Consider the following 27,500-nt stretch of genomic DNA (forward strand, 5'->3'; position numbering starts at 1 on the left):
ATAACAGATTATATTTAAATTCATTTTACAATATCTTACGGCTAAAAATGAAGTATCGAAACTATTCAATGTACTCTCAGACAATAATATTAAAGCTTAAACAATAATTTAATTAGTATTAGATTATTTGGAATAATTATAAATATACTTTTTATTAAATATGATCATAATAATATCATTTTCGATGAAAACATATTTTTTTTTTTTTTTATAATCATCAAGATTCTAAAGAATACATTGGCAATACTATAATTTTATTATGAATCTTCAGTCAAGTAAGTAAAATAAAGGTTTTTGTATTAAATTATATTTAATATATTTGTAATAATATGCGACAATAATTATATACAAATTTTATATAAACTGCTTATATTTTTTAATAAAAAAAAAAATAATAATAATAAAATTTTTCCTTATAACATATCTTATCATCGTAGTTATTATGATATTTGTAATATATGTGAAAATTTATGTCTATGTAAGCAAAGTGGGAATGTACAAGAGCACATGCGCTTATTTTTCAGTAAACTCTATAATGCACACTCCGTCGAATTTAAAAAATGTCGGGAATGTACGACTTGTCGACTTCTCAGAACGCTTTCAACGATTGTACAAAAAGGTTGTGCATAGCAGTTACAAATTCGTTCTTTCCGATCAACTAGTTGGAAAATATTTTTTATTGATTTATTTTTCGGTATCACTTGATAAAACATCTAAATAAATAAATAAATTATATTTAATATATTAAAGGCATAGGCTGATAATTGAACATATAAATTATTAAAGTTTTCTATCGTTGAATCTAGAAACTTCTCGAGGTTCTTTCAATTGTCGTTTGATTTGAGGAAAATACGAATATCTGTGATTTAAAATTCATATTTTTATTCTACATTCAACTTCGATTAATTTTACGAGTGTTTTCTGAAATCAGTATCGATTACCAAGCAATAATCCCACTGGTATTTCTGAAGAATATAATATCTACATAATTATAATATCTACGGAGAAATTCTCATTTGTTTTGTGCTACTGAGTTGAACGTATAAGGGAGAAGGAATGATTTTTAACTTCATTCTTGAGACCGAAAAGCTTTCTGATGAGCAGCCATATTTTATTTCTAACTAGATTTGCTCTAAGTGTTAGCCTTAACATTATTCTCCATAGAATCTACTTTCCTAAATTTATTATGAGATCCGTTTATATATAGAAAAAAAAAAATTGAATTCTGATAATCTAATATGTTTTTTACGTATATTTTTTTGAGACATGACTAGCAGCTGATGAATGTGTAGAAAACAAAAGGAATCTCTGACCGACCGGCTTATTAATAAGATCGATATTGTTTCTACGTTTAAATAAATTGAGATTGGACAAAATTTCAGGGAAGATTTAATTCTTATTATTATATAGTATATAATATTGTCAATATTTAAACAATCTATAAATCTAGTATGCGCTAAAATAAAACACAATGCAATGATATATATATCCATAAATAAATGTTATTTAATAGATTGCTGGAATTTTTTCATAAATTTTCAAAAAATTTCTTGCACTTTATTTCATTTTTTGATAAGAAAATTATAGTATTTAATATAATTAGGTACTTTGATACTATTATATATGTTGTATACGTAACATTCTAATTCCTTATTCATATAATTAATATTAAACCCTTTGCAAATTAATTTCAACCCTATAATGCAAATGTAGCATAAATTTTGCATCATTGCGTTTTTATATAATCAATTTATTCTACTCGTATGTTTAAGTTGTATAAGCTCTATCTATAAATACATATGTGTAACGTATGTTTAGACGTGTAGGTATTAGAAATTTGTTTAATAGGAATTGTATCTATTTCATCGTATTTTTTTAATATAAAATTGAAATAATGTAGTCTTAATTTGTCAATTTCCAAATAAAACTGCTTTACGTTCACTCCTACCCTCAAAAATATGATAATTAGCATAGAAGATATTTTCTCAACTTTATATGAGATTAGTAAAATTTACATTTCATTTGCGGAACAATACTACATTTAATTAGGTGATACTTGACTATGAAATCTCGAGAGATAATTTATCGTTCAGCTAATATTTTTTCTAGATAAATATAATAGAATACGATTTGTATTTAATGAATCTTAGATAACTCTATTGATCAAATGGTAGATGATTTCACCGAGCAGGCATAGCTATTATTTGAATCAAGCTTTGTTTGCGAAATTTGCATAACGATCTGCTCCCTATTTGAGATTCGTAAGTTATAATTTCAATTTGCATAGTATTTTAATTCATTTTTCAAATAAAAACTAAGTTTAAATAAGCTTACTATATTTGAAAAATAAATAAGCAACATATTAAAATTATATTTTAGATTAATGAAATTAATAGAATATTATAAATATGGAGTGTAGATAGAATATTGAAAAAAATAGTTTCATTATATACGAATGAGTTACTGCAAAAATATACATGTTTAAAAAATCGTTTAACTAAAAGTATAGACAGGACTAATTAATTCTGATTTATCTCATAGCAATGAAAATATTAGTAAAGTAAATTCATGTGACGTTTACAAATTCAGTAAATAATAATGAATTTATAGTTGGGAAAATAGCGTTTATGACATATAAATGTACTTTAAATCTTAATTATGTTTACAAAAATCAGAAAGTATAATTTAGTTAGCAATTTTGAGAATTTTAAAAATAATGCATTTACTAACATACGTGTTTAAATTATTTTAATTTAACAAATTTTTATTTAAAAAATGTACAATTAACAGAAAAAAAGTGTATGTCATTTAACGTGTATATTGCATGTCATTGTATTTGGTATTATTGGTATATCATAATTATATTCGATTGTCCATAAGATTTAAAACCAATGACGAAACTATTGATTTCTATATAGCTTTTTTCGATTTTTTTAAATATTATATTATAGGAGAGAATTTACTGTACATGCTACTTCATATGTGTGATAATATTCATTCTCATCAGATTTTATAAATTCTATAATATAATAGGCGTATAGTTCAACGAATTCATCATACTTGATAGGCATTTATTCTTTGTCTAATATTTATTTTCATATAACACTTTTTTTAACTTCGGATTATTGAAAATTTTTAGCGTACATGCGTCACAATTTTAAACTTTGTTCATGAACTATAATCTCCATATATGTAGAAAATCTCTACGTACAGCAGGCATTAAAAAACTTCTTCACGTGATATTCATTTGTAGTTTTAGTTCGATATTCAGAATATTTTCTGAATATTGACTATGAAAGTTATGGATGCTTTTTATGGATTTACATTGTGTGATATAGTAAAGCTTTTATTTCTTGCTTCTTTGTTTTTACTTACTTTTATAATCCTACATGATTTTATATCGAAATCTTAAAAAAATCTTTTTATTTCATTTTAATAAAATAACGCGCATTCTTTGATGTAATGATTTATATGAGAAAGACAATGAAACGATAATTGAAATAATAAAATAAAAAAATTAGATTCGTTAGAGTATCGACATTAAATTAGTCACGTTAAATTAGTATACTTAACTAATTATTACACATAATGCATTAAACACATTAAGCATAATAATATTAAACATAAATATAACTGAAGAAATATGATAGTTTCAATAAATATTAATAGTTTTTCTCAATATAAAAGTTTAACTTAGTTTGGACAATCATTTTATATTAGAATATGTAAATATACATATAATCTTAATCCCATCCAAACTTTTGTGATTATCATACGTAAGTTGTGCAATTGAACGCTAATAAAATTGTATGTATATATATATATATATAAACAATTATTAACTATTAGTTAAAATTACTGTGTTTTAAATAACGCTATAGTTCTCTACAAATTTAGATATTTTAAAAATTAATAAATAATAATAAGAAAATAATATGGTAGAAATAAATTTCATAAATAAATGAAATTTTTTCAATTCCTTTTCATATTTCTTGTAGAAAAAATTTAATGTCAACTATATCGGTTACTTTCAAATATATATATATATATATATATGTATATATATATACTCTTAATATTGAAATACATATTTAATATTTAATTGATCCTATTGCTACTTTTGCGAAGTTTTTTAAAGGTTAGATAATTATTATAGATCACTGTATAATAATAGATTTATTCTCTAGAAATGCATTTAAGTAAAAAAGAAAAGTTATTTAAATTTTGTTGCACTTTTTGTTTTTCCTTTAAATTTATAACTAAATGTTCCCAAGCAAGTAGGAGTATCTATATATATATATATATATATATATATATCTAAAATAGATATTCTATACTAGAAGTAGTATAGCACCTTTTAAAATGGCTACACAACTCAATGTGACTAAACGGTTAATTCATTTAAGAAGTGGAAAGCTAGGACAGCTTTGTGAAATATGGCTTCTGAACGACCGTCACTGATGCAGTTGGCTATCAACTACCTACCATGCCGCAAATAAGTGTAAAAAAGTATTAATATTTGGACTTTGGAAAGTTCGTGAGTTATCAATATCGTAGTTATGCGTATATATTTAATTGAAAGGGCAATTGAGCTAAGCTTGTTTTTTTGGACAATTGCCAAATGATAAATCTTGGATAATTAAAATAATTTATAGAAAGTGTAAAGAGAGAATGATTGTTGTTTAAATTAAAAAATTTTGTTATTTCATCATATGAATGTGCAATTTTGTATGCTATTTGCAAGATATTAATGAAAATCAGATACTCCTGGTTTTGTATTTTACGATTTGTGGATAAAATTGAACGATCATACAAGCTGGGATAAGTAATGCAAATTTTCATAATTATAATTATTTATAAGTTTTTTGCGTGACTATATTTTGTAAAGTTATAAACTATCCTCTACTGATATATTTAGAGCCATCGGATTTTCATTTGTTTTTGCTTATTACGAATAGTATATTAGTATTTTTCAAATTAATAATATTAAATTATTATTAATTTATACATTGAATTCTTGTTATTTCATATAACCAAGTAAAGTTGGATTATTGAAAACTGTAAAATATTATTTAACAAAATCAGATTAATGATTAAAGCAAAATATTCTTTATAAACAATGATTATAAATATATTATTTACAATATTATTGAATTACGAAGGCTCTTAAACAAAAAAAATTAACTAAATATAATTCAATTATTAGTAAATTGAAAATAATGAGTTTTCAATTTCTTTAAGAAATTAATTTTATTAAGAACGATTTTAGTTTATTTTCATGACAATGAGTGACTGTTTAATATTCTAACACAATGATAGGCTGGTATATTGAAGTAAATCGTAAAATGCTGATTCGTCTACAGGGAACCACAGCAACCAATGATCAAAGCACCAGTACGATAATATAATTCAGTTTCCTAGATATCGATTAAACAGGAATTCGTTAGAGACGATCCGACGTTGACGAACCTAAGGGCGCATGAGATTGTGTTGCTCTTCAACTTGCCAACTTTATAACAATGAAATTCATCGTTTTTTGCACGATATATATTTTAGGTAGCAGTTTTGCTACCCAAGAGTTGGTTTGTCCGAAGAATTATACATTTATGGAAATTACGGGAGATGCTGTACTTTCTGGTGAGTATACATTATTTATATGGATATAAATATAGTAAGATTAATTACTAACACACAGCTTTTTATTAATAATTTGTCGATGTTTTACATAAAAATTACGTAGCACTGATTAATACATTATAATTATTTTTTATATGTACATTACGCAATAGAAGGATAATTAGATAGTGAACTAATAATATTATTATGTCTTTGTTATTATGCAATTTCACTTATTGAATATATTATACACAATGTATATGTTTCAGTATATAAAAAATTATAATTTTTTCATATATAACTTAGTAAAAAATATTTTATATATTTTTACCAAATTTTAAATTATATTTACTAAATTATAAGAATTTGATTAGAAATTTACATTTTTTTATGTCGTTATATATACAGTGAATGAATAGAACGGCATTTTCTTTCAATGCAAGCAAAAAATGTTTTCACAAAATAGAAATATTAATAAGTTATATAAATATTTAATAATTTAGTTTAAGATTATTTTTTAAAAAATTCTTGTAATTGATCAAATATAAAATTACAATATCCCTAATACTGTATATAAATTTAAGATTTTTTTTTCTAAAATAAATTAATAAAATTAAATATGTAATTCAAATTTTTAAATCTATTTTGAAAAAAGTACATAATGTTATAAGAAAAATTGATCTTTAATTTGAAATTTCGTACTCATAAATTGCATTAAATTCAGTATTTGTAGATAGTGACTATGGATCGGAATGTAATATTTCTTCATCAAAAAGTATTGACGAAGTGGCAATAGCATCGTTTGTTGTACAAACGTTGAATAAAATGGGATACGTACCTGGAGTGGAAATAGGTATTTCTTTTTTTTTTTCGGTGAATTTAAACATGTGTAATTTAATGAACATTTGTATTAATGATTTTTTATTCATTTTTACATTTATATAAATTTCCAAACATTATAATCATAAAATTTTATCGTTGATACTTATATGCATGCATTTATAAATGGAGCTACGTATTTTTATTTTATACATAATAAACCTTTCATTCTAATTATATAAATGCTCTTTTAGACATTAAGTTGAAATAAAATATATTTTTGCACAGATAATTGATTATAACAATATTTGGCTTAAATACCATGTAAACGGGTTTAAATGATCGCATTAGGATAATCGTGCATTTCTATCTATTTATTCATATTTATTTATAGTTATTTATATTTATATTTATTTTATACTATAATAATATTACATATTATTTACTATATTTCGCAGGATTACATGTCTATGACACGTGTAACGATCGAATTTCCGTGTATAAACAGGCTTTAATCTCTGCGGTGGAAATGGGTTGCTCGGCACACTATGATCTCGGTATTCTGGCACCGGAACGATTCATGGAAGTCCTCGAGTCCCTTCGGAGTCTCAATGTCCTCCCGGTCTACACTTATGGCTCCCCTAATCTAAATTTTGTTCTCATTGATGCTCTCGTTGAGTTTATCAGCACGCGTTACACGACGATTGATTTGATACTTAGCAGTTCGTGGACGATTCTCGATCGTTTTTTGAATGTCAGCAGAGAGGCTGGCATATGTGTAAGAAGCGACAAAGATATAGAACGGAGAAATAATGATACCGAACTCGTGCTAGTGGCATTGGGAGACTATAACGATGTGAGCATTTGGATAGATGAGCAAGAGAATGCCGAAGAAGAGGATGTTAAAAGAATATGGATCGTGCTGCCAGTGGATAATTCTTATGTGGATGGTACACGGTTGTGTTTTTCTTCGTATTATTCGTACGAACTAATCGTGTAAGATTTCCATTCTGCTGGTCGATATCGAAATTATTAAGTTTTCACATTATTAGATTAATGCTATTAATTGGTTAATGACAATATTTTTAGTATAGGTCAACAGTATCATTTTGATCAACAAAAATCGTGAATAGAGATATATTTCCTTTGATGAATTTATCAATAGTTGATATATGTAATGTGTTTTTCATATACAATCATTTAATATAAATATCTTCAGTACATTAAAAAAAGTTCCAAGTAATGAAAATATACTTTCTTATTTCTTATTATTTGTTTCTATTGATATCAGAATCTTAATATATTTAAATTGATTAATATTATATAAATATTAAAAGAAATATACTTAAACATAAAATTAATAATTTTATCCCAAATGCTTAATGATTTTTTCTTTACAATAAGTACAATTTTTGTTTGATCAACATATAATACATAGTTTTCAAGTATATTATTAATGATTTTTTTATTATTAAAATAGATTTTAAAATACATTATTAATGAGAAAATATAAGATTAAAATAATTTATGTTGATTTATCCTAACTATTTTCTATTTAAATTACAATTTCATTTCCAAGATAAAAAAATTTTTTTAAATCTTAATCATTTGTTTTACCTTTAAATATGTAATTTGCCAGTCATATTTTTATTTAATCTGTTTATTTATTGTAGAACAATTCGTTTCTAAAATGCTCTTAAAATTTCAAAGGGAGTGTATAAGAAAATTTCATTATATTTGCAATGTGTATTGTGTATAGCAGTTTTTTTTTTTTACTGTTTTATAATTACTTATGCTTACAGAGATCTTACATTATGTAAAATTCGTTATATAAAAACATAGTTCCGAAATTGATTATCTATCCATTAATTTATATAATATATTTGTATTATATTGAAATACTTCATTGAATTTAAGTTTTAATCATATAATTATTTGGATTAACTGAAAATTATAATATCTGATTATTAGTCTAATTATTAATTTCTCTTATAAAATTATTGTTTTTATAAGGCAAATATTTTATGAAACTATAAAATAAATGTAATATATATGTAAATTTAAATATTATGATATATATGAACAAAATATTAAAGTTAAATGTAGTTATGTAGAAATAATACTTTAACAACAAAACACGGACAGATACGTATATATGTAAATGTACACAGACATATAGATTTCTATTACAAGGATACTATTAGTATAGTAATTGGATATAAGGTTTTTATTTTAATGAATGCCTACATTTTCATTTAAGGAATAAACAAGATTAAACTACTCTTTTACATAATAAAGTTTTCAGAGTAGTTGCTAGTATTCATCAAAAGTTTATAATATTAATAGACGCGTTTAACTAACTTTATAGTTAAAGTAATAAATATCAACGTTAAAGTAATAAATTGTAGCTAAATAATTAATCTGAATTTCACGCAATATTTATGAATTATTTAAACTTTAACATATAAATTTTGACATGCTAATATCTAATCTCTTAATTATCTGTATCAATATATTTATCATTTACTATACTTTTAGAATATTGTTTATTATACTAACAATTTTTCTTTTTAATATTTACATGTAATTTATAACAACCTGTATAAAAATAATGATACTTTCGGATAAATAATATTTAATATTGGAAGTGTATGGATTGTGCATTTTATGACATTTCTATATGCGCACACACACACGCACGCACGCGTGAGTTTTGTTATTGTTTTTTTCTGATTAATATTGTTAAATGATGTTGTTAATGAATTGTTAATGAAAACGATGTTTTAAACTACATATATCTATTCAATTTTTTAAGGAACTAAAAATATTAGAAATATTAAAAAATGTATTATTTTTATTCGATACTGCGGATCTTATTTATATTCTGAATTCTATAAGATTTCTTTTTTGTATCTTTGATTAAAAAAAAAAATTAAGTCAAATATTAATTTAAAATGAATATTCGATTCTACAAATAATTTAAGTATTTTATTTACGTCGTTAAAAGAACTTTTAGCTTTACAATGTACATTTTATAACTTAATTAACAAATAAATCATAAAGCAAGTTCTCTGATTACTAGTAAAATGAAATATATATCATTTAAGTTAAATAACTAGGTTAATTCGAATTTTATTAGTAATATTTTTAGTTTAATGTTTGGTGAAAAATTATATCATATTTTAAAAGTTTTCTGGAAAATATCGATAAAAATGTCATTCATTTTTTACAGTTTTTTTTGTTGAGAATTTTCTATAATTAAACACGATCTATAAAGTCAGCAACTTTTATAACACGTTTTAATATTAATTTGTATTTTATTGTCATTTATTCGACAAATAATTAATTAGCTGCCTCATATTAGGGCCTCTTACTATCAACCTCTTATTTTTGTTTTTTTTTTTGTTTTTTTTTTGTTTTTGTTATAATAAATCAAATTTAACTTTAATTACGAGTAAAAACATTAATCAATACATTATGTAAGCTATGTAGAAATGGATAATATAAAAAGTCTACGTTGCTTATAAATACAAATTGAGTAGTATTGTTAAATAAATGTCATTAGTCTATGTAAGAATTTTATTTAAACGCGTCACTATGAGTTTCCTCGAATTTATATATGAATTTGATCATTATAAAGTCTAATAATTGCTGCATTAGATAATCGATAAATAAAATCGCAACTTAATTTATCCCATTTAACATTAACCGAACTTTTAAATTGACTAATTTAATTAATGCAAACAATAAATATATGGCTTTCAGAATTACTCCCGGAAGGATCTTACGTATTAAAGCCGGAACAGTTCCCTTTGGACGTTAGTCAAGGTCTAGAATCGGCGAATATCTCGCAGCTGCCAGTTGATACTATTATTCACTCCCCTTATCTGTTGAGTATCGGAAAAGCCATTGTAGAAATTGTTAAAGCATTTCAGGATAGAAAAGCCGAGAGCTGTCCTCTTGGCGCACTTGGCTGCACTTTTCCGCGCATGGACTCACAAGAACGTCGATCGATGAGCAACGCCCGACTCTACGAAACACTTCACATCCCCGCAAAATCTTATTCAACAAGGTAGCTTATATTGATACTTTTGCCACATATAAATATAAAAATAGCCATATTGTGTATATAATTATTCTAATGGCTCGCTTATGCTTTGCCTTCGAAGCGCACGCTGATTTTTCACGCTTAAGAGGTTTGTCCGCAATATCCATAAAAGTTTTAATTAATTAATTTTGAGGAATAATGTTATTCCTAGAATTATATTACATTTTAGTTTGAAATAATAAATTTAAATAAAAAGATGAGGTTGCAGTGCAAATTCATCCTTGTTTATGGATGTCTATACCTCACTTTTAATCTAACTTTTTTAATTTCAACTAGTCATAATGTTCTTGCATTATAAAATGATGTTTCGTCAAAGATATAATGTTATTTTCGATTTTATTCACAAATATAAATGTTCTTTACACACAGAAAATTAGAACAAAAAAAATTTTTTCTTATAGCTCAGATAAACAACAATTTCAATAAGATATTGTATTTTAATATTTAGACACGTGTAGCCTATTATTACATTAATTGTAATATCTTTGGTGAATGCATTTACAGCAAATGAACTGTAACTACATAATTTTACGTATACTATAATTGATAACTGAGTATAACTGAATATATATATATATATATATATATATATATATATAAAGCGAAATTAGAAGCTTTATAGAATTCTATGAAAAAAATTTGTTTTTCTTAAAACTACTACCAGTATTTATATCTTCTACGTCTATTAAAGTCAGATACATGTTTTCATTAAGTATTACGTAACTGATTTGTTCAGTTAAATTTATCAAGTGCACTTCTTCTATCTTTCGAAATTAATAATACTTTTCATCAAAATACATTATGCGTTTAAATTTCATTTCTCAGGTATATCTCTGTCAGATAAATCTATTTTTAATTCTAAACTGACTTTTATAAAGCATACTTAATCTTCTTTATTGTTTTATTCTATTTATTACTGTTCTGTTACTTTTTATCGTATAAATCAATGGAGATAATATGTAAAATAGTGTATTATTGAAACTATATGGAGATATGAAATTTTAGATTGAAAAAGTCTAAGTAACTCAAATACTTGTAAGAAAATTTGATGAAAAGTATAATAAGTGTTATATATAATAATTATTGGTGGGCTTCGTTAGAGCTATTAAAAGAAATATATTTAATACATATATATTTAATTAGTATTCAGATTAAAATGATTCTTTTTTACTTTTTAATTGTCTCCTAATAAATATGTATAATTGAAGCATAAATTTTAGAAAATTCATCGGTGCGTTATAATATGTCCTAAAGTTTTTAATTCTAAACTAATGTGTTATCAAACATTAATATAAATTAATTAATTTTGTAAGCAATTATTTTTATTTCAATTATTTAAAATTTGTACTTTATTTAAATTCAAAAATAAAATCTTACGAATAATTTAATAATAACATTGCAGATACACTATCTCACAGAAGATGGACGGTACGATGCTGGAAATAACAGGATACAAAATTGATGCAACGAGTGTTCATTTCCGCATACTCGCCGAGAACAAACAGTTAAGATTGCCACGTTTTTGTATTAAAAACTGTATGCAGTGTATTAACTTTCAAACTCAAGATGGAACAAATATTGATGAGTCTCCTGTCATGGAAATTGAACTTGGGACATTGAAAACAGAGTTATGGGTACCGATCGTGTTGACGATAGTCTCTTGTATAACGTTAGCGTGCTTTCTCGTCTTTGCCTTAATTCTCTATTTGTTCTTTATGGCGGATGTGCTTGATGGTAATCCTACGCTTACCATTCTTCTCATACTTTCAACGATATTTATGCTCCAGAGTATCGTACCCTTTTGTCTGTATGAGAGAGCGAAGGACACGGATCAACTGAATGCGAGCAAAATATTTGTATCTTCTCTCTCATTTGGTCTGGTATTTTCTGTTATGCTCACTAGGGCCCTTTGCCTTGCTTTTTCCACCAGTGATGTTTTTTCTCAGCACATCAACGGCTATTTGCAAAGTTTTATGCTATTTTTTATGGCGGCTGTTGAACTGGCAATTTCGACCATGTATTTTGTCCTTGGTAGCAACGACTCCGCCCATGTTATCCGGAGTCCCTTTTACATCGTTTTACTAAGTAAGTTTATAAAAATAGATTAAATACTGCTAATGCGCTATACTAATTTTATAAGATTTTGTATTAATGAGGCTTCACAAAATTTACGATCTTTAAAATTAACGATTTATTAATAATTTTAGAACTGGATCTCTGTATTAAATCACCTTTATTTATTTAAACATTATATATATATGTATATATATAAATAAATATATATATATATATATATATATATATATATATATATAGCGAAATTAGAAGCTTTATAGAATTCTATGAAAAAAATTTGTTTTTCTTAAAACTACTACCAGTATTTATATCTTCTACGTCTATTAAAGTCAGATACATGTTTTCATTAAGTATTACGTAACTGATTTGTTCAGTTAAATTTATCAAGTGCACTTCTTCTATCTTTCGAAATTAATAATACTTTTCATCAAAATACATTATGCGTTTAAATTTCATTTCTCAGGTATATCTCTGTCAGATAAATCTATTTTTAATTCTAAACTGACTTTTATAAAGCATACTTAATCTTCTTTATTGTTTTATTCTATTTATTACTGTTCTGTTACTTTTTATCGTATAAATCAATGGAGATAATATGTAAAATAGTGTATTATTGAAACTATATGGAGATATGAAATTTTAGATTGAAAAAGTCTAAGTAACTCAAATACTTGTAAGAAAATTTGATGAAAAGTATAATAAGTGTTATATATAATAATTATTGGTGGGCTTCGTTAGAGCTATTAAAAGAAATATATTTAATACATATATATTTAATTAGTATTCAGATTAAAATGATTCTTTTTTACTTTTTAATTGTCTCCTAATAAATATGTATAATTGAAGCATAAATTTTAGAAAATTCATCGGTGCGTTATAATATGTCCTAAAGTTTTTAATTCTAAACTAATGTGTTATCAAACATTAATATAAATTAATTAATTTTGTAAGCAATTATTTTTATTTCAATTATTTAAAATTTGTACTTTATTTAAATTCAAAAATAAAATCTTACGAATAATTTAATAATAACATTGCAGATACACTATCTCACAGAAGATGGACGGTACGATGCTGGAAATAACAGGATACAAAATTGATGCAACGAGTGTTCATTTCCGCATACTCGCCGAGAACAAACAGTTAAGATTGCCACGTTTTTGTATTAAAAACTGTATGCAGTGTATTAACTTTCAAACTCAAGATGGAACAAATATTGATGAGTCTCCTGTCATGGAAATTGAACTTGGGACATTGAAAACAGAGTTATGGGTACCGATCGTGTTGACGATAGTCTCTTGTATAACGTTAGCGTGCTTTCTCGTCTTTGCCTTAATTCTCTATTTGTTCTTTATGGCGGATGTGCTTGATGGTAATCCTACGCTTACCATTCTTCTCATACTTTCAACGATATTTATGCTCCAGAGTATCGTACCCTTTTGTCTGTATGAGAGAGCGAAGGACACGGATCAACTGAATGCGAGCAAAATATTTGTATCTTCTCTCTCATTTGGTCTGGTATTTTCTGTTATGCTCACTAGGGCCCTTTGCCTTGCTTTTTCCACCAGTGATGTTTTTTCTCAGCACATCAACGGCTATTTGCAAAGTTTTATGCTATTTTTTATGGCGGCTGTTGAACTGGCAATTTCGACCATGTATTTTGTCCTTGGTAGCAACGACTCCGCCCATGTTATCCGGAGTCCCTTTTACATCGTTTTACTAAGTAAGTTTATAAAAATAGATTAAATACTGCTAATGCGCTATACTAATTTTATAAGATTTTGTATTAATGAGGCTTCACAAAATTTACGATCTTTAAAATTAACGATTTATTAATAATTTTAGAACTGGATCTCTGTATTAAATCACCTTTATTTATTTAAACATTATATATATATGTATATATATAAATAAATATATATATATATATATATATATATATATATATATATATTCTCCTTTGTTTATTTATTATTATTGAAAATATTATTCAGTTGTATAAAATGTAGTTGTATAACTGTATGGAGACATTATTTAATAAAAATTAATTTCTAAATCAAATAACTACAAAATAGTGGAATATTAAATTTTCACATTTATATTTTCTATTAACATATTTCATAATTTGATTGCACAAGTATTAAGATGATAAGTAAAGATTTATTTAATTTTAAATACTTAAAATGTCTTCTTTTTTATGAAATAGAAGAAAATTTATGTAATTAAATAATAAGAAATAGAAGAGAATTTATGTAATTAAATAATACTGCTTGCACAATAATATATATATATATATATATATATATATATATATATAAGTATATAAAAATATAAATTGGTACATACATTTTTACCTACGAACGTACGCAAACGCACTAATGACAAAATCGGATACATAGTCACATCTGTAAGCTATATCATTTGAATTTTTGCGACGTTAAAATCACATTATCTTAAGAACAAAATAAAAGTCTTATGAATTATTCAAACAGGTTATGACGTCTTCCTACTGTTACTACTATTTATCGTATGCTGCTTCATCCCCCACATTCAGCGCAACTACAATGAAGGTATGTGCTTCTTTGGTACGACAATTGGACTCGTCATATGTTGGACGACTTGGATCACCTGTTTTCTCTTCATAACTGCCGACAAACGTGACCTTATTATTTGTTGTGGTATTCTTGGTACTGCTTGCTTGATTTTTATCGGCATCTTGGCTCCGCAAACGTATTTCATGTGTATGCGGCTCTACAGGGAGAAAAATCTTGTCGGCAGATTCGAATCCATGGATTTTTCTCCTGATCCAAGAATGAATAATACTGCGAGACAGGTTAGTTTTTAATCTTTGCAATCTTTCGTACGTAATATTTTTTTAATTTTTTTTTTTTTTTGCCTCATCTTGTAACAACATTTATTATTTTATTTGAAATCTAACATTATTCTACATTATTTATTTTATTTTTAGATTTAAAAGACAAATTTACTTTATGTGACAAATTGGTTTATATAATATTTTTAAATCAAAAAAACCTTATTGAAAAAAAAACTGTTTGTAAAACTATATATGTATCGGAGCCGTATTAGTGTTTTTAAACCTACAGTTGTTACTTGGTTCATAGTCTTTTTTCCCATTTATTTCTTTATCATAAGATGCTGTCATATGCGTTGCTATTTGCTTTGATAGCATCGACTCCATTTAAAAGTTAACTTACGAAGGTAAAGACTTAAAGAGGTATTGGAAGATTTTCGTATATTCGTGAATATATCTCGTTTTAAGTTTGAATTGTTAAGTAAAATATCAAAGACAATTCACCTGGTTTAATTGCCGCCCTAAAGGAAGGTTTATTTATTTTATACATTAATGGGGAAGTTTTAAATTAAAATTTTAAATTTTAAATTTAAGTTTTAAAGACCAATACAATTGAAATTAATCATTCTCATATAGATCTGCTTCTTAGAATTTACTTATGACGATATTTATGATGCAGAACCCTACTTGTTTTAGTCGTACATTTCTATTGTCGTAAAATTGGATACTTATAAATGCATTGCCATCTACAATGATTGAAAAGTGGTGTGGCTCATAAAAATACAGATAAATAAGTAAATAATTTGTTATAGAATGCTTCAGACGAATTGAAATATAACAAGTATTTAAGATTTATATGACCATTATTTATGCAGCAAGTAATACTAAATATACTTTATGTATATTAATTCATTAATAAAGACATTTTATACGAGCATAGAAAAATCGCAGTAACATTTATCATTATCATAAACAATAACAAATTTCTTAGTTATATTTACAATAAGCGATATAAACATTTTTCAGTAATGACTTTTAATTTAAATAAGAAAATGGTAATTTTAATTTTTTAATAAAATGTCTTATACATATGATTTGAAGTAGCTCACATAATTTATCTATACGATTATTTATAATAAATGTTTAAACTAATAAAAAAATTTAAAGAAATTCTATTGATCGTTATGTAAATAAAAATACAATGTTAGATAGTAAAATTCACAAACAGAAATTACTAATTAGTTTTATTTTATACGCAGTATATAAGATTTTATTTATTTTTCAAAATTATACTTTCAATTAAATATTATTAAACAAATTACTATTAATTCTTTTATATAAAATTATTAAAATAGAATAGATATAATATTCTCAACGGAACAATTATTTTCGATAAACTATAACATGAAAACTTGATATAACTGAAATAATTTATATAATACATTTATACATACATAAATATATTGTAAAAAATAAGATTTATATTGTATAAACGTAATAACACGAATAACAATGGCATAGTTTCTAATTTTACAAAAAAGTGTTTTCTGAAACTGTGCATATTCAACCTTATAGCAATAAATCTATTTGCTCCCTATTTTATAATTTTAGCAATATAAAGGAAGATATTTTTTTTTTCAAATTCTGAATTTTAAGTCTGATAAAATGTTGATAAAATGTAGATTTATTATTTTAAAACGATTATTGCAATAAAGTATCGTTTTCATTTAAATAACAGAGATTGATTATTATTCTAGTGGCTTTTGAAATAATCATGATGTATACTAGTATTGAAATATAGTTATCCAGAAATAATCTATAATAATTATTATATCCATAAATAATATATGAATAAAATATTCTTAATAGAAATTTAGTTAAAATTAAAAATATACATTTGCATCTGAAATTAAAGTGATCTTAATATTTTCCATGAAATATATGTAGTATTTATTGTATAATTGAAAAAAATGGAATAATACATTTATTTTCTTTATATATTATGAAATGTTTTTATTTACTTTTCATTTGATATAGATTTTGTTGATTTAAAAAAAAAACAAATAAATAAAAATATAAATTGATCGTCGGACAGAAACTATAATTTTTTCATTACAAATGCATAAGGTATTTTATTAAAAATGTATTTTTATCCTTTTTATAAAAATTGAATTCAAAATATTAAAAATCATTTTTATATTTGTGAATTCGATTGAATTGAATTCGATATTTTAGTAGAATTTTACTGAAATACCAATACAAAAAATTAATAAACTCTTCCATCCAAGCGCATGCAACTTTATTCTCAATTTATTTCGGCTATTCATGGGATGAAAAATGTTTTAATATTTATATGTATTAATCCGAAAATTTTTGAAGAATAATAATAATACTATTGCTAGTCCTTGCTTCTTTAATTCCACGTTAATTGAGACGACGAATTTCTTGTAAAAAGGCGCTGGATTTGCAGTCATGTCAATCGATGTACGACTATATGAACTGCAATAATAATGACGTACCTCATCAGCAACATCATCAGCAGCAGATATCAGTGGCTAATTATTATGGAAGTGCGAGCCCGAAGAACAAGTACGAGATGAATCACCATATTCTTGAGCCCAGGCACACACCCGGTTACAGTAATTACGGATTTCGTACGGAAATGAGGGAGCTCGACGATGTTTATGTCATTCCACAGCTCCATATTGAGGATTCTGACGTGAGTCTGGACCCGCATAAATTTAAAAGTTTGCGAAAAAAAGGGTTGGATAACTGATAAAGATCACTTTGCACTTGGTATCAATGTGTTGACAATATATGTTGCATTGCATTATTGTCCTTTTAATACAAAATGCACTCTAACTATTTACTTATGCAAATATATTATTAATTCATGAAAAACTTAAAAATTACATATCAAGATTATTCATCATCATTATCATAATCATCATTATTATTATTATTATTATTATTATTATTATTATTATTACTATTATTATTATTATTATTATTGTTGTTATTATTATTATTATTATTATTTATTATTATTATTATTATTATTATTGATATATAACAATATAAAATTTACGGATGAATACGCGAATAATTTATTGTTAATATTTCTTACAATTAACGATTATTCGTGCATTGATAATTATTATACAAACTAATATCTTAAAAATATATAGTTGATTTTCAGAGGTAAATAAAAGAAAGAATCTCATAATAATTTAAAATGAAGATTCTCAATCAATTAAATTAAAATGGATTCTATGATAAGAAAACTGTATCATAATTGAATTATATTTAGAAATAGTATGCAGGTTTAAATTAAAAATTTAAATGAATTTTATTAAAAAGAAAAGATCAAAATTTCATAACAGAGTATTGTAATTAATAACTAAATTTTTCTATATCCTATTATTACTATGATTTTTAAGTATTATCACAGTATTAAAATTACTTAATTAAGTTTTATTAAATGCATATAAAAAGGACGTAGATGATTATTACACATTCAAGTAACTTTATAATATTTCATAATTCTGGAATTTAAATGGAATTCACGATAATTAATGGAGATTTTGAATTCTTTCGATAATAATTGCAAGTAAATCTTTAAGATAAATTTATAATCTTGTTTATCTTAATGAAACGATATTGTCATATTTATTTTTAAATAATTTTATTATTTCATAATACATATAGGATAGAATTAAATATATTTAAGTATTTAATTATTGTTTTACTGATACGAATACAAGTGATGCAATATGTTTTTAAGAACGTTGTTAGGTAAATATTACTAATGTATTATATACTACTATATTTATTATGTTTCTATGTTTTTAATTGAATTTTAAGTAATAATGAAGAAAAGCACAAAAATTTTATCATTGTTATCCGATTTTGTTTTATACGTTAAAACTTATAGATGTATTATATACTTTGTTAATTGACAGCCTCAGTTTAATCTTTATTTTGATATTTCACTCGTTCATTTATAAATATATTATACATGTATATATAAATACGTGCACGCGCTATTTATACATATAAATAAGTTAAAAAATTTTTTCTATGAACCGTAAGTTTGTTAAATTTATCTGATATTTAATTACTAAATAGAGTATTGCTAAAATTCTATTATAAATTAATTTTATTTTAATTTATACACCCTTATAATATAAATTTAAAAATTTTAAGACGAAATTTTTTTTTTAACTCTATATTAGTTTTCAAACTTTTATAAAATATACATGTTCATACTTCTGTAAATATACAAAAAAATTTTCTCTTGCTTTGCGTAAAAGTGTCGGTATTGTGAAGTCATTTATTATCAGCAAATGAAAAAAGGAAATATGAATAAAGCCCTATCAAAAATATGTTTCAATAAATATGAAATAATAAATAATTTTAATAATGTTATAAACCTTTATAAAGATTAAATTCATACAGAAATTTAATTAATTACTTTACATATATTACGTACAATTTCAGCTTTAAAGAAAAATATATTTTTATCAAAAACATTTAAAATTTAATTCCACATTATATTTTGAATGGAAATATTACTATAAATAAATAAAAATGAAAACGATATAAATATCATAAAAAAATGCATTGATTCGACGTTGCTTTATCAGGTTCAAGCACTCCCAAGCTTCTGTATCAATTCATTTTATAAATATAATCAATATATATTATCAATATATCAATTATTCTTGAAAACATTAAAAATATAAAAATTGAAAGACAAATACTATGTATGGAATTTTATGACAACTGTCGCTTAAGATAAATAAAATAAACGGATATTTAAAGCTGAAAAGTTCTGTTCTTGTCTTGTAGGTTAGAGAAGTCAAGCCGCCGACGGTGAAATGTCGAAAGAGCAGCAAGAGCAGGACGGAGACCCGCAATGCTTTTCCGAAACTTCCGATGCAAAAGGCCCGTAGCAGTCGTCAACGAAACGAACGGGACAATTGCATCGAAACAGAGGTCTACGTAGAGGATCGCCTCTCCCCTGTTCGCCACGGACCTAATGAACGTTATCCTCAGCGTAGTTGTAGTCCCAGACTTTCGCCCACCCACGCAACGATCCGCGAAGAAGGGGAGAGTGCGTATACCACCAGGATTACCAGATTTTAGGCAACTCTGCAAAAGATTTATTTGCCCGCAAATATTGAGGGGTTTGGATATTAAGTATAAATAGTTGAATCTTTGATGATTAATTCACATTTGTACGAAAGACTGTCGAATAGGAGAAACTCGATTTTTTCATTAATGAAGTCGTAAACGACAAATGTTATTTCTTTTTAAAGCAAAATAACAATGTATTTTTGTGATTATATAAATATAAAAATTAAATTCTATACGTAAAAAACCTTCGGGAGTTATCAGAGACAAAAATATTTTCAATGTACATAATATATCTACGTTGTTTATTATACAATTTATTTTTTACTGGTCATATTCAAATTGTCGTTTACTGAATTCAATATTTATTAGGAAAGGCTCTAATAGTTAATACAATTTATTTTCTAGTATCTGTTCCATAGTATTAAACGCATAAATTATTTTTTCCTTGCCGTACATACTTTTTCATGATAATTAACATGTATAGATAAGACGGTATTTATATTTTTTATTTATTTATTTTTAAATTTATCGATCACAATATTTCTTCGTTCAATAAACATTGTCAGAAGCTCGAGTTTATCGAATCTGCATATAATGTATATAATACACTGTACATCTCTATTAATAAGTAGCAAATGAGATATTTAAATAAATTCAAATTATTTTCATCGGCGTATAAATTTGAAATTTCAAAATAAATAATATTATGTATTCTCATGAATTAATAAACCATTTGCTATTCTTTTTTTCTGAACCTGACAAATTTTGTATCCCGTACTATCAGTCTAAATTATTATAATTTTATTTCTTTACAAAATTTTTGTATTTTACAGTTATACATAATAAAATTGACAGCCATTACGAAATTTGAAAAATAATATAAAAGTATGTAAACTCAATTTTTTTTTATTAAAAAATGAGCCTTCGATATAATCTGATTCCATGTAATAATATAATAATTTATATAAAATAATTTCACGAATTCTTGGTTGAAATTTATTAACATTAAATCTAATAATTCAGACTTGAAGGTTTTACTTAAGAATCTACTTAAGTTTGTACATAGTAATACTACTACATATATAATACAATAATTGATTTTTTATAATAAAGAAATTTTATGGTAGTTAACATATCAAATGAAAAATTGAAATATTTTCAATTAAATTTATTTCAACATTTTTTTTATTACAGTAATTTATAAATGTCAGTGATAATTCAACGCGATTAACAGTGAATCAAATCGTGCATTATTGATCAATTGGAGAAATACTTTCTCACATTACTGCAGTTTCTACAAAGAGAGGGTGAGAGAGCGAGTGAGAGGAAGGGGAGGAGATGGAAGAACGAATAATGTGAAAATGTCCGTATGACTGTCGGAAACTTCATCAACGACGCAGGTGTATAATCTGAAAAGTAGTTAGATGTGTAATGGATACTTTTTAAACTTTTAAAAATTCAACTTTTATACAAATTTAAAAGTAGATTTTAACATTATTTATTATGCAAATTGAATTTTATAATAAAATTTCATAAAGTTAAATAATTCATTCATTATAATTGGCTAAAATACATGGTTGAAGGGAATTATTAAATTTTCCCTAGTTTTAAGGTTTAGCTTATCCTTCTCTAAAGATGAATTTGATTTTTATGACGTAGGGTGAAAAATGAGCCAATAAAAATATATTTGTATAGATATTAGAAAAGGTTGAGCGAAAAAAGGAAATTACACTTGCACTCTTAACTTTAACCAAGGAAAGATTATTATTTCCAGTCCATGACGTTACCATATACGTAACTGACGTCGAAAGCCTGCAGGAACTAGATAAGCTTTTTTTCTCCCTCGATACCTGTCGCTGCTTCTTCCTGTTTCTTGCTCGCTATTGTCAGCCAATATGTGATCAAAATGAAATCGAAAAGTGCAAGGACTTGTGAAATAAGTGATCGCGCGCATGCGCTACTATTTTCTTTTGTATATAAAGTAAGAGTGTTGAACCGATCACTTTTCAGTATAGAATGTGAGTGGTGCACCATCAATTTCAATCATCTTTTTAAAAAAGAGTTTTAAGAGCTTCAAGTTCAAATGCAAAGAAATATGAATTTCTCAATTATTTACCTTAAATGTAAAACAAATGATCAGCATGTATTGGTCAATACTGGATAAAGTGTTAAAATCTTTTTAAAATAATCATCATATTGAGTATGAGCCCAGATAGTTTGTTTCTTTATTCTTTTCTTTATTATTTATGCTTTTAAAATCTACACTTACACTATATAGACTGACATTAGAAGCATGTAATTTATTTATGCACTTTTCTTATATTAATAAACAAATATTATTACAAAAATATTTGTAAATAATTTGTGAACTATATTATTTCCTATAAAATTAATTAAAAGGTTCCCATCGCGTTTCATCATGTATGAGACTAAATCGAACACTTCTAGATTTCTCTTAGTGACGTCGATCTATTTAAGCTTATTGCTCGATAATATTCTCCTTACAGTTGTTGGTGAGTTGAAACTTTAATCTTCTTATGAAAAAAATATTTTAATAAAAATATTGCAAACACATAGTCATTTATATAATTTTACATAATATATTAGATTTATTTGACGTAAAAAAGATAGAGAGTATACTTAAGCATTAAAATCTGTTCTAATTTTATCCATTTTTATTTCAAGAAATATTAATTTACTATACAATTTTTATAATGTATATTATCTTTATAAAAACATTCCAGACCCAACGTAACGCAAAAGAGTAATCAACTCATTATAAATTTTGTTTGGTTATTTTCGCTTCATTCATCTTTGTCAAATTAAAATTTTTTTTATGGAATAATACAAAAAATAATGATATTTATTATCTATATTTTTAATAGCAAGAATATTAGAATTAATCGATGAATCAAGAATGTAAAAATTAAATTTATTACTGCTAATATCCAATATAAATATTTTAAAATAATCGCATATTATTGTCTACAGAATTAAAAAATATCAATATTGTTGAATTCGATAATAATATTTGCACATAAAATAATAAATGGATAATAAAGATGTACATTAGAACAGTTATTAAAATTCGTATCAGCTTGAAATTCAAAAGAAATCAGTCTTGTTTTACAAATAATCGGATTATATTTTTATAATAAAAACAAATAATAATAATAATAATAACAACAATAACACTAATCATTAACAATAGGATAAATATATTTATATTTTTATTATTGTAACAAAATGAATCAATTTAATTATAAATAAAACAAATATTAATATTTAGTTATATTACAAGATTTAATGAAATTACCTACCGACATAAATAACAAAATGCTTAAAATTAAATTTAATAAAAATTACGTTATTCTTAAAATAAATCTTAAAACAATAATGCTTATTCTTATTATTATAATTCAATTTATTTTCATATGGTTATACAAATATTTTTGCATTGAAATAAAATAATTTAATATTAATAAGCACAGAATATCATTTTATTATTTAAATGTTATTGTTGTTTTATGATAAATTTTAAAACATTCTACTCGAGAATATACTGTATTATAGAAAAGTATAATTATGTGTTCCATTTTACACTGTAATAAGTTTATTAGCTCTCGAAAAGTTTTATTTGAATTTTTATATTACAATAGTATAATAAATATAACGAATTAAATAATTAAATTTTTTAATTTAATTTTTAATCGTTAAGGAATTATATTTCTTTTGAATAGGTATACAATAACAAATTAATTTAATTTACCTCTTTTTAATACGTAATAATTATATTCTGATTGGAGTTTTCATAATATTTTTATAATAACAGGATTAAAATCAATTCTAATTTTACAATTTCCTTCATACATGCAGTATAAACGTTATTCATTATTTCTTTACATTGAATATTGTTGAGCATCATTGATACATTCATAAAATTGTATTTAAAGCAAAGTTAAAATGTACAATGTATTATGAGAAAGATGCCTAAATAAAAATTATTATTAGTAATGATTTTTAAATAAGCAAAAAAATCTTCTACCTTAGTACCAATCATACCAGACTATCTGTACACATTGGAAGGAAATTTAACATTGAATGGTGCGGAAAAGGACGAGAATGGCCGAGTTGGATTATTGCTTAGTTCCAAAGCTTTCGTGCAGTTAATTTTAAACCCAGCCGTGGGTAGTCTAACGGGCATTTTTGGATACGCTAAGCCACTATTACTCGGCAATCTGAGTCTTTTATTGGCCGCATTACGTAAGAATTCTATCTGAAGTTCTTAAATAATATATATATATATATATATATATTGTTTATCTGATTGTATAAAATTATCGCATTTTAATTATTCACGATGAATGCTGAATCATTAGTAAGTGTGTTGATTTTATCATTCGATATAACATTAATAATATTCGATAAAATGGAATCATTTAAGATTTGTAGTTTATATCTGTTAATAATACAATATCAATTTTTATTGTAGTTTTGTATATTTTGTATTAATGTATTAATTATTATTATTTTAAATACTTATGAGAATTAATAATAAATGTAAAAACGTGGTATATTTTTAAATTATTAATTCATAATTATTTACAGCTATATTATTTCATGTTCTTTGTCCACATAATATTTAATTTTACAAAAGTCTAATATTATAAAATATATAATACAATCCATATGCACTATTGATATAATTTATACTACAAACAGTTATACATTGTTGATATACGAGCGTTATTCGTCTACTTTACATTAATTAGATACTTGACATTTTATTCGAATTATTTAATATTAATTCCAATAGAAGTGAATAAATAAATAAGAAAAAAATACTTTTCAAATATTACAAAAATATCCTATTATTAATACATATGAAGCATAAATATGATATATGATATTTTGTTTCCTCCATAGTTTTCGCTTTGGGGAAAACGTACGAGATACTGTTTTTAGCTCGCAGTATTCAAGGAGTTTCTTCAGCATGTATTGCTGTCTCTGGAATGTCTCTAGTGGCTTTTCAGTACCCAGAAGAGGACAAGCGATCGAAGGTCATGGGTTTCGTACTCGGTAGCATAGCCATGGGAGTACTTGCTGGTTACCCAATGGGTTCTGTTCTTTACGATCTTGAAGGCAAAATGGCGCCGTTCCTTTTGATTGCCTGTTTCATCGTTTTTCTCATAGGTGTATCATTACTTCCTATCATTTTATATTCATTAAATTTATATTTAACATATTAGATAAAATTCTGCAAGGCTGGCTATCTAACCAAATAATATAGACTAGAATTATGGTACAATGTATTCATCTTATAAGCAATAACAATCAATTTAACCTAAATTGATATTTATGTTATTATCTATAAAATTTAAAAATGATTTTGTTTAATGAATAAAATATTCATAATTATAAAATACTACTTTCCGATATAATAGAATACTGTTAATTTAGATATTTTATTTTATTTTCGTGAAATTACTATTTCCTTTATAACATTTAAAATTTTATAAATTTTTATACGATTTTATATAAAATAAGAACAATTAATGATAAAGATAAAATTATAAATTTTCATTATAAATTTTAGAAAATTATTACAAAAAGATTTATGCTTTATGCGAATCATTGTTTTTCCATAATTTTTAATAATCCATTATTTTTAATGATAATAATTATACTTTTCATTACTAATTAAATTGAGCTTTTATTTCATCAAAATTTATATATTACAAATGACGAGTTTCTTTAAATTAACGAAATGAATGAAATCAGATGAAAAAATTAAAAAATTACAATACTATGAAGCTACCGGCAATGTAAAGCACAGTTAGTCTTTGCTGAGAGTCATCATTGTCAAAGAAAGGTTTTTTGTATTGAAAAAAGTATATAATATATATTAAGTATATATGTATATTTGTAAAAATTAAAATGAATTTGTAAGAAGTGTAGTAATTAAAAAATTATAATGCATAAAAATAAGTTTGAATTTTTTTTTTAATTGTATTTAAAATATCTAAAATTTTTTTGTATTTTCGTAGGATTCCAATTATTTGTTCTAGACTTGAATCATGTGGCACAGGTGAAATTTTTTAAAAACTGTATGACAATATGACATTCACCCTCTTAAAATTATAAATGAAATTTTTTTAGAGAGGAGAAGGCGAACCAAGCTGGAGGTATTTGCTACTAGACACTCGAATTTTAATAATTGCCGGAGCCATTTGGTTTTCAACAACACCGATGGCAATTCTAGAGCCCTGTTTGCCCATTTGGCTTAGAAGTCATTTAAAACCGAAGGTAGTAATGTTCAGATCATCAGCTTCATCATAGTTTCAGCATTATAAAGCTGGTTCTTTTTATTATTATTATTTTCTATTCAAATTATTAATAGTGTGTAATGATGTTTCATATTATGTAGTCCATTGTAAAAATGAATAACTTTTGAATTATAAAACTAATTGGTTTTATTTTAAAATTTAATAAATTCTAGGTAAGTAAGCTCCTTTGTTTATTAACGTCATAATTTTTTATAAATTATGAAGGAAAAAAGTTTTTACGCTGAAAGTATTAAAGGACATCTAAATTTTTTGATCTTTAAAGGCGAGAACTGTTAAGGCAGGAGAATTCATTTTAAATATAAAGTTAATTGAATATATTTTATCGAAAAATATATACTCATAACATTAAAAGTTATTCATCAAGTTTATTCAATTGAAATTTCTAAACAGAATATCTTAATTTTCAAAATATTTGCTGTATATGTAAAAAAAAAAAAAAAAAAAAAAAATAAAAAAATTATCATCCAGTGAGAAAAATACTTAAGAAAACAATAAAGAATAAACATGCTGAAAAAAAATTAAATTATAAAATACTTATGCAAGGAAAATGTAAACAAAAATTTTCTACGACCCTATAGCTTGA

General features: G+C 24.5%; 2 protein-coding genes across 2 annotated transcripts in view; both read left to right on the top strand.

The window, feature by feature from the left end:
• Positions 1-5,312: 5,312 nt before the first annotated feature.
• Positions 5,313-20,614, top strand: boss (G protein coupled receptor bride of sevenless). Its single transcript, XM_011501020.1, has 9 exons — positions 5,313-5,394; positions 5,557-5,637; positions 6,341-6,469; positions 6,894-7,385; positions 10,201-10,507; positions 11,946-12,628; positions 15,112-15,452; positions 17,887-18,178; positions 20,293-20,614. Exons 1-9 carry the CDS (start codon positions 5,313-5,315, stop codon positions 20,577-20,579), a joined length of 2,694 nt encoding a protein of 897 aa, XP_011499322.1. The 3' UTR covers positions 20,580-20,614.
• Positions 20,615-22,989: 2,375 nt separating this feature from the next.
• The window catches only part of LOC105363355 (synaptic vesicular amine transporter), a 7,379-nt gene continuing 2,868 nt past the window's right edge, over positions 22,990-27,500 (top strand). The window contains exons 1-5 of the mRNA XM_011501021.1: positions 22,990-23,083; positions 24,621-24,833; positions 25,497-25,763; positions 26,618-26,658; positions 26,730-26,876. Of these exons, the coding sequence (XP_011499323.1) occupies positions 22,990-23,083; positions 24,621-24,833; positions 25,497-25,763; positions 26,618-26,658; positions 26,730-26,876 (762 nt within the window). The remainder of the gene's footprint in view (positions 23,084-24,620; positions 24,834-25,496; positions 25,764-26,617; positions 26,659-26,729; positions 26,877-27,500) is intronic.

Source organism: Ceratosolen solmsi, unplaced genomic scaffold (assembly GCF_000503995.2).
Source record: "Ceratosolen solmsi marchali unplaced genomic scaffold, CerSol_1.0 scaffold27, whole genome shotgun sequence".
Taxonomy (NCBI): Eukaryota; Metazoa; Arthropoda; class Insecta; order Hymenoptera; family Agaonidae; genus Ceratosolen; species Ceratosolen solmsi.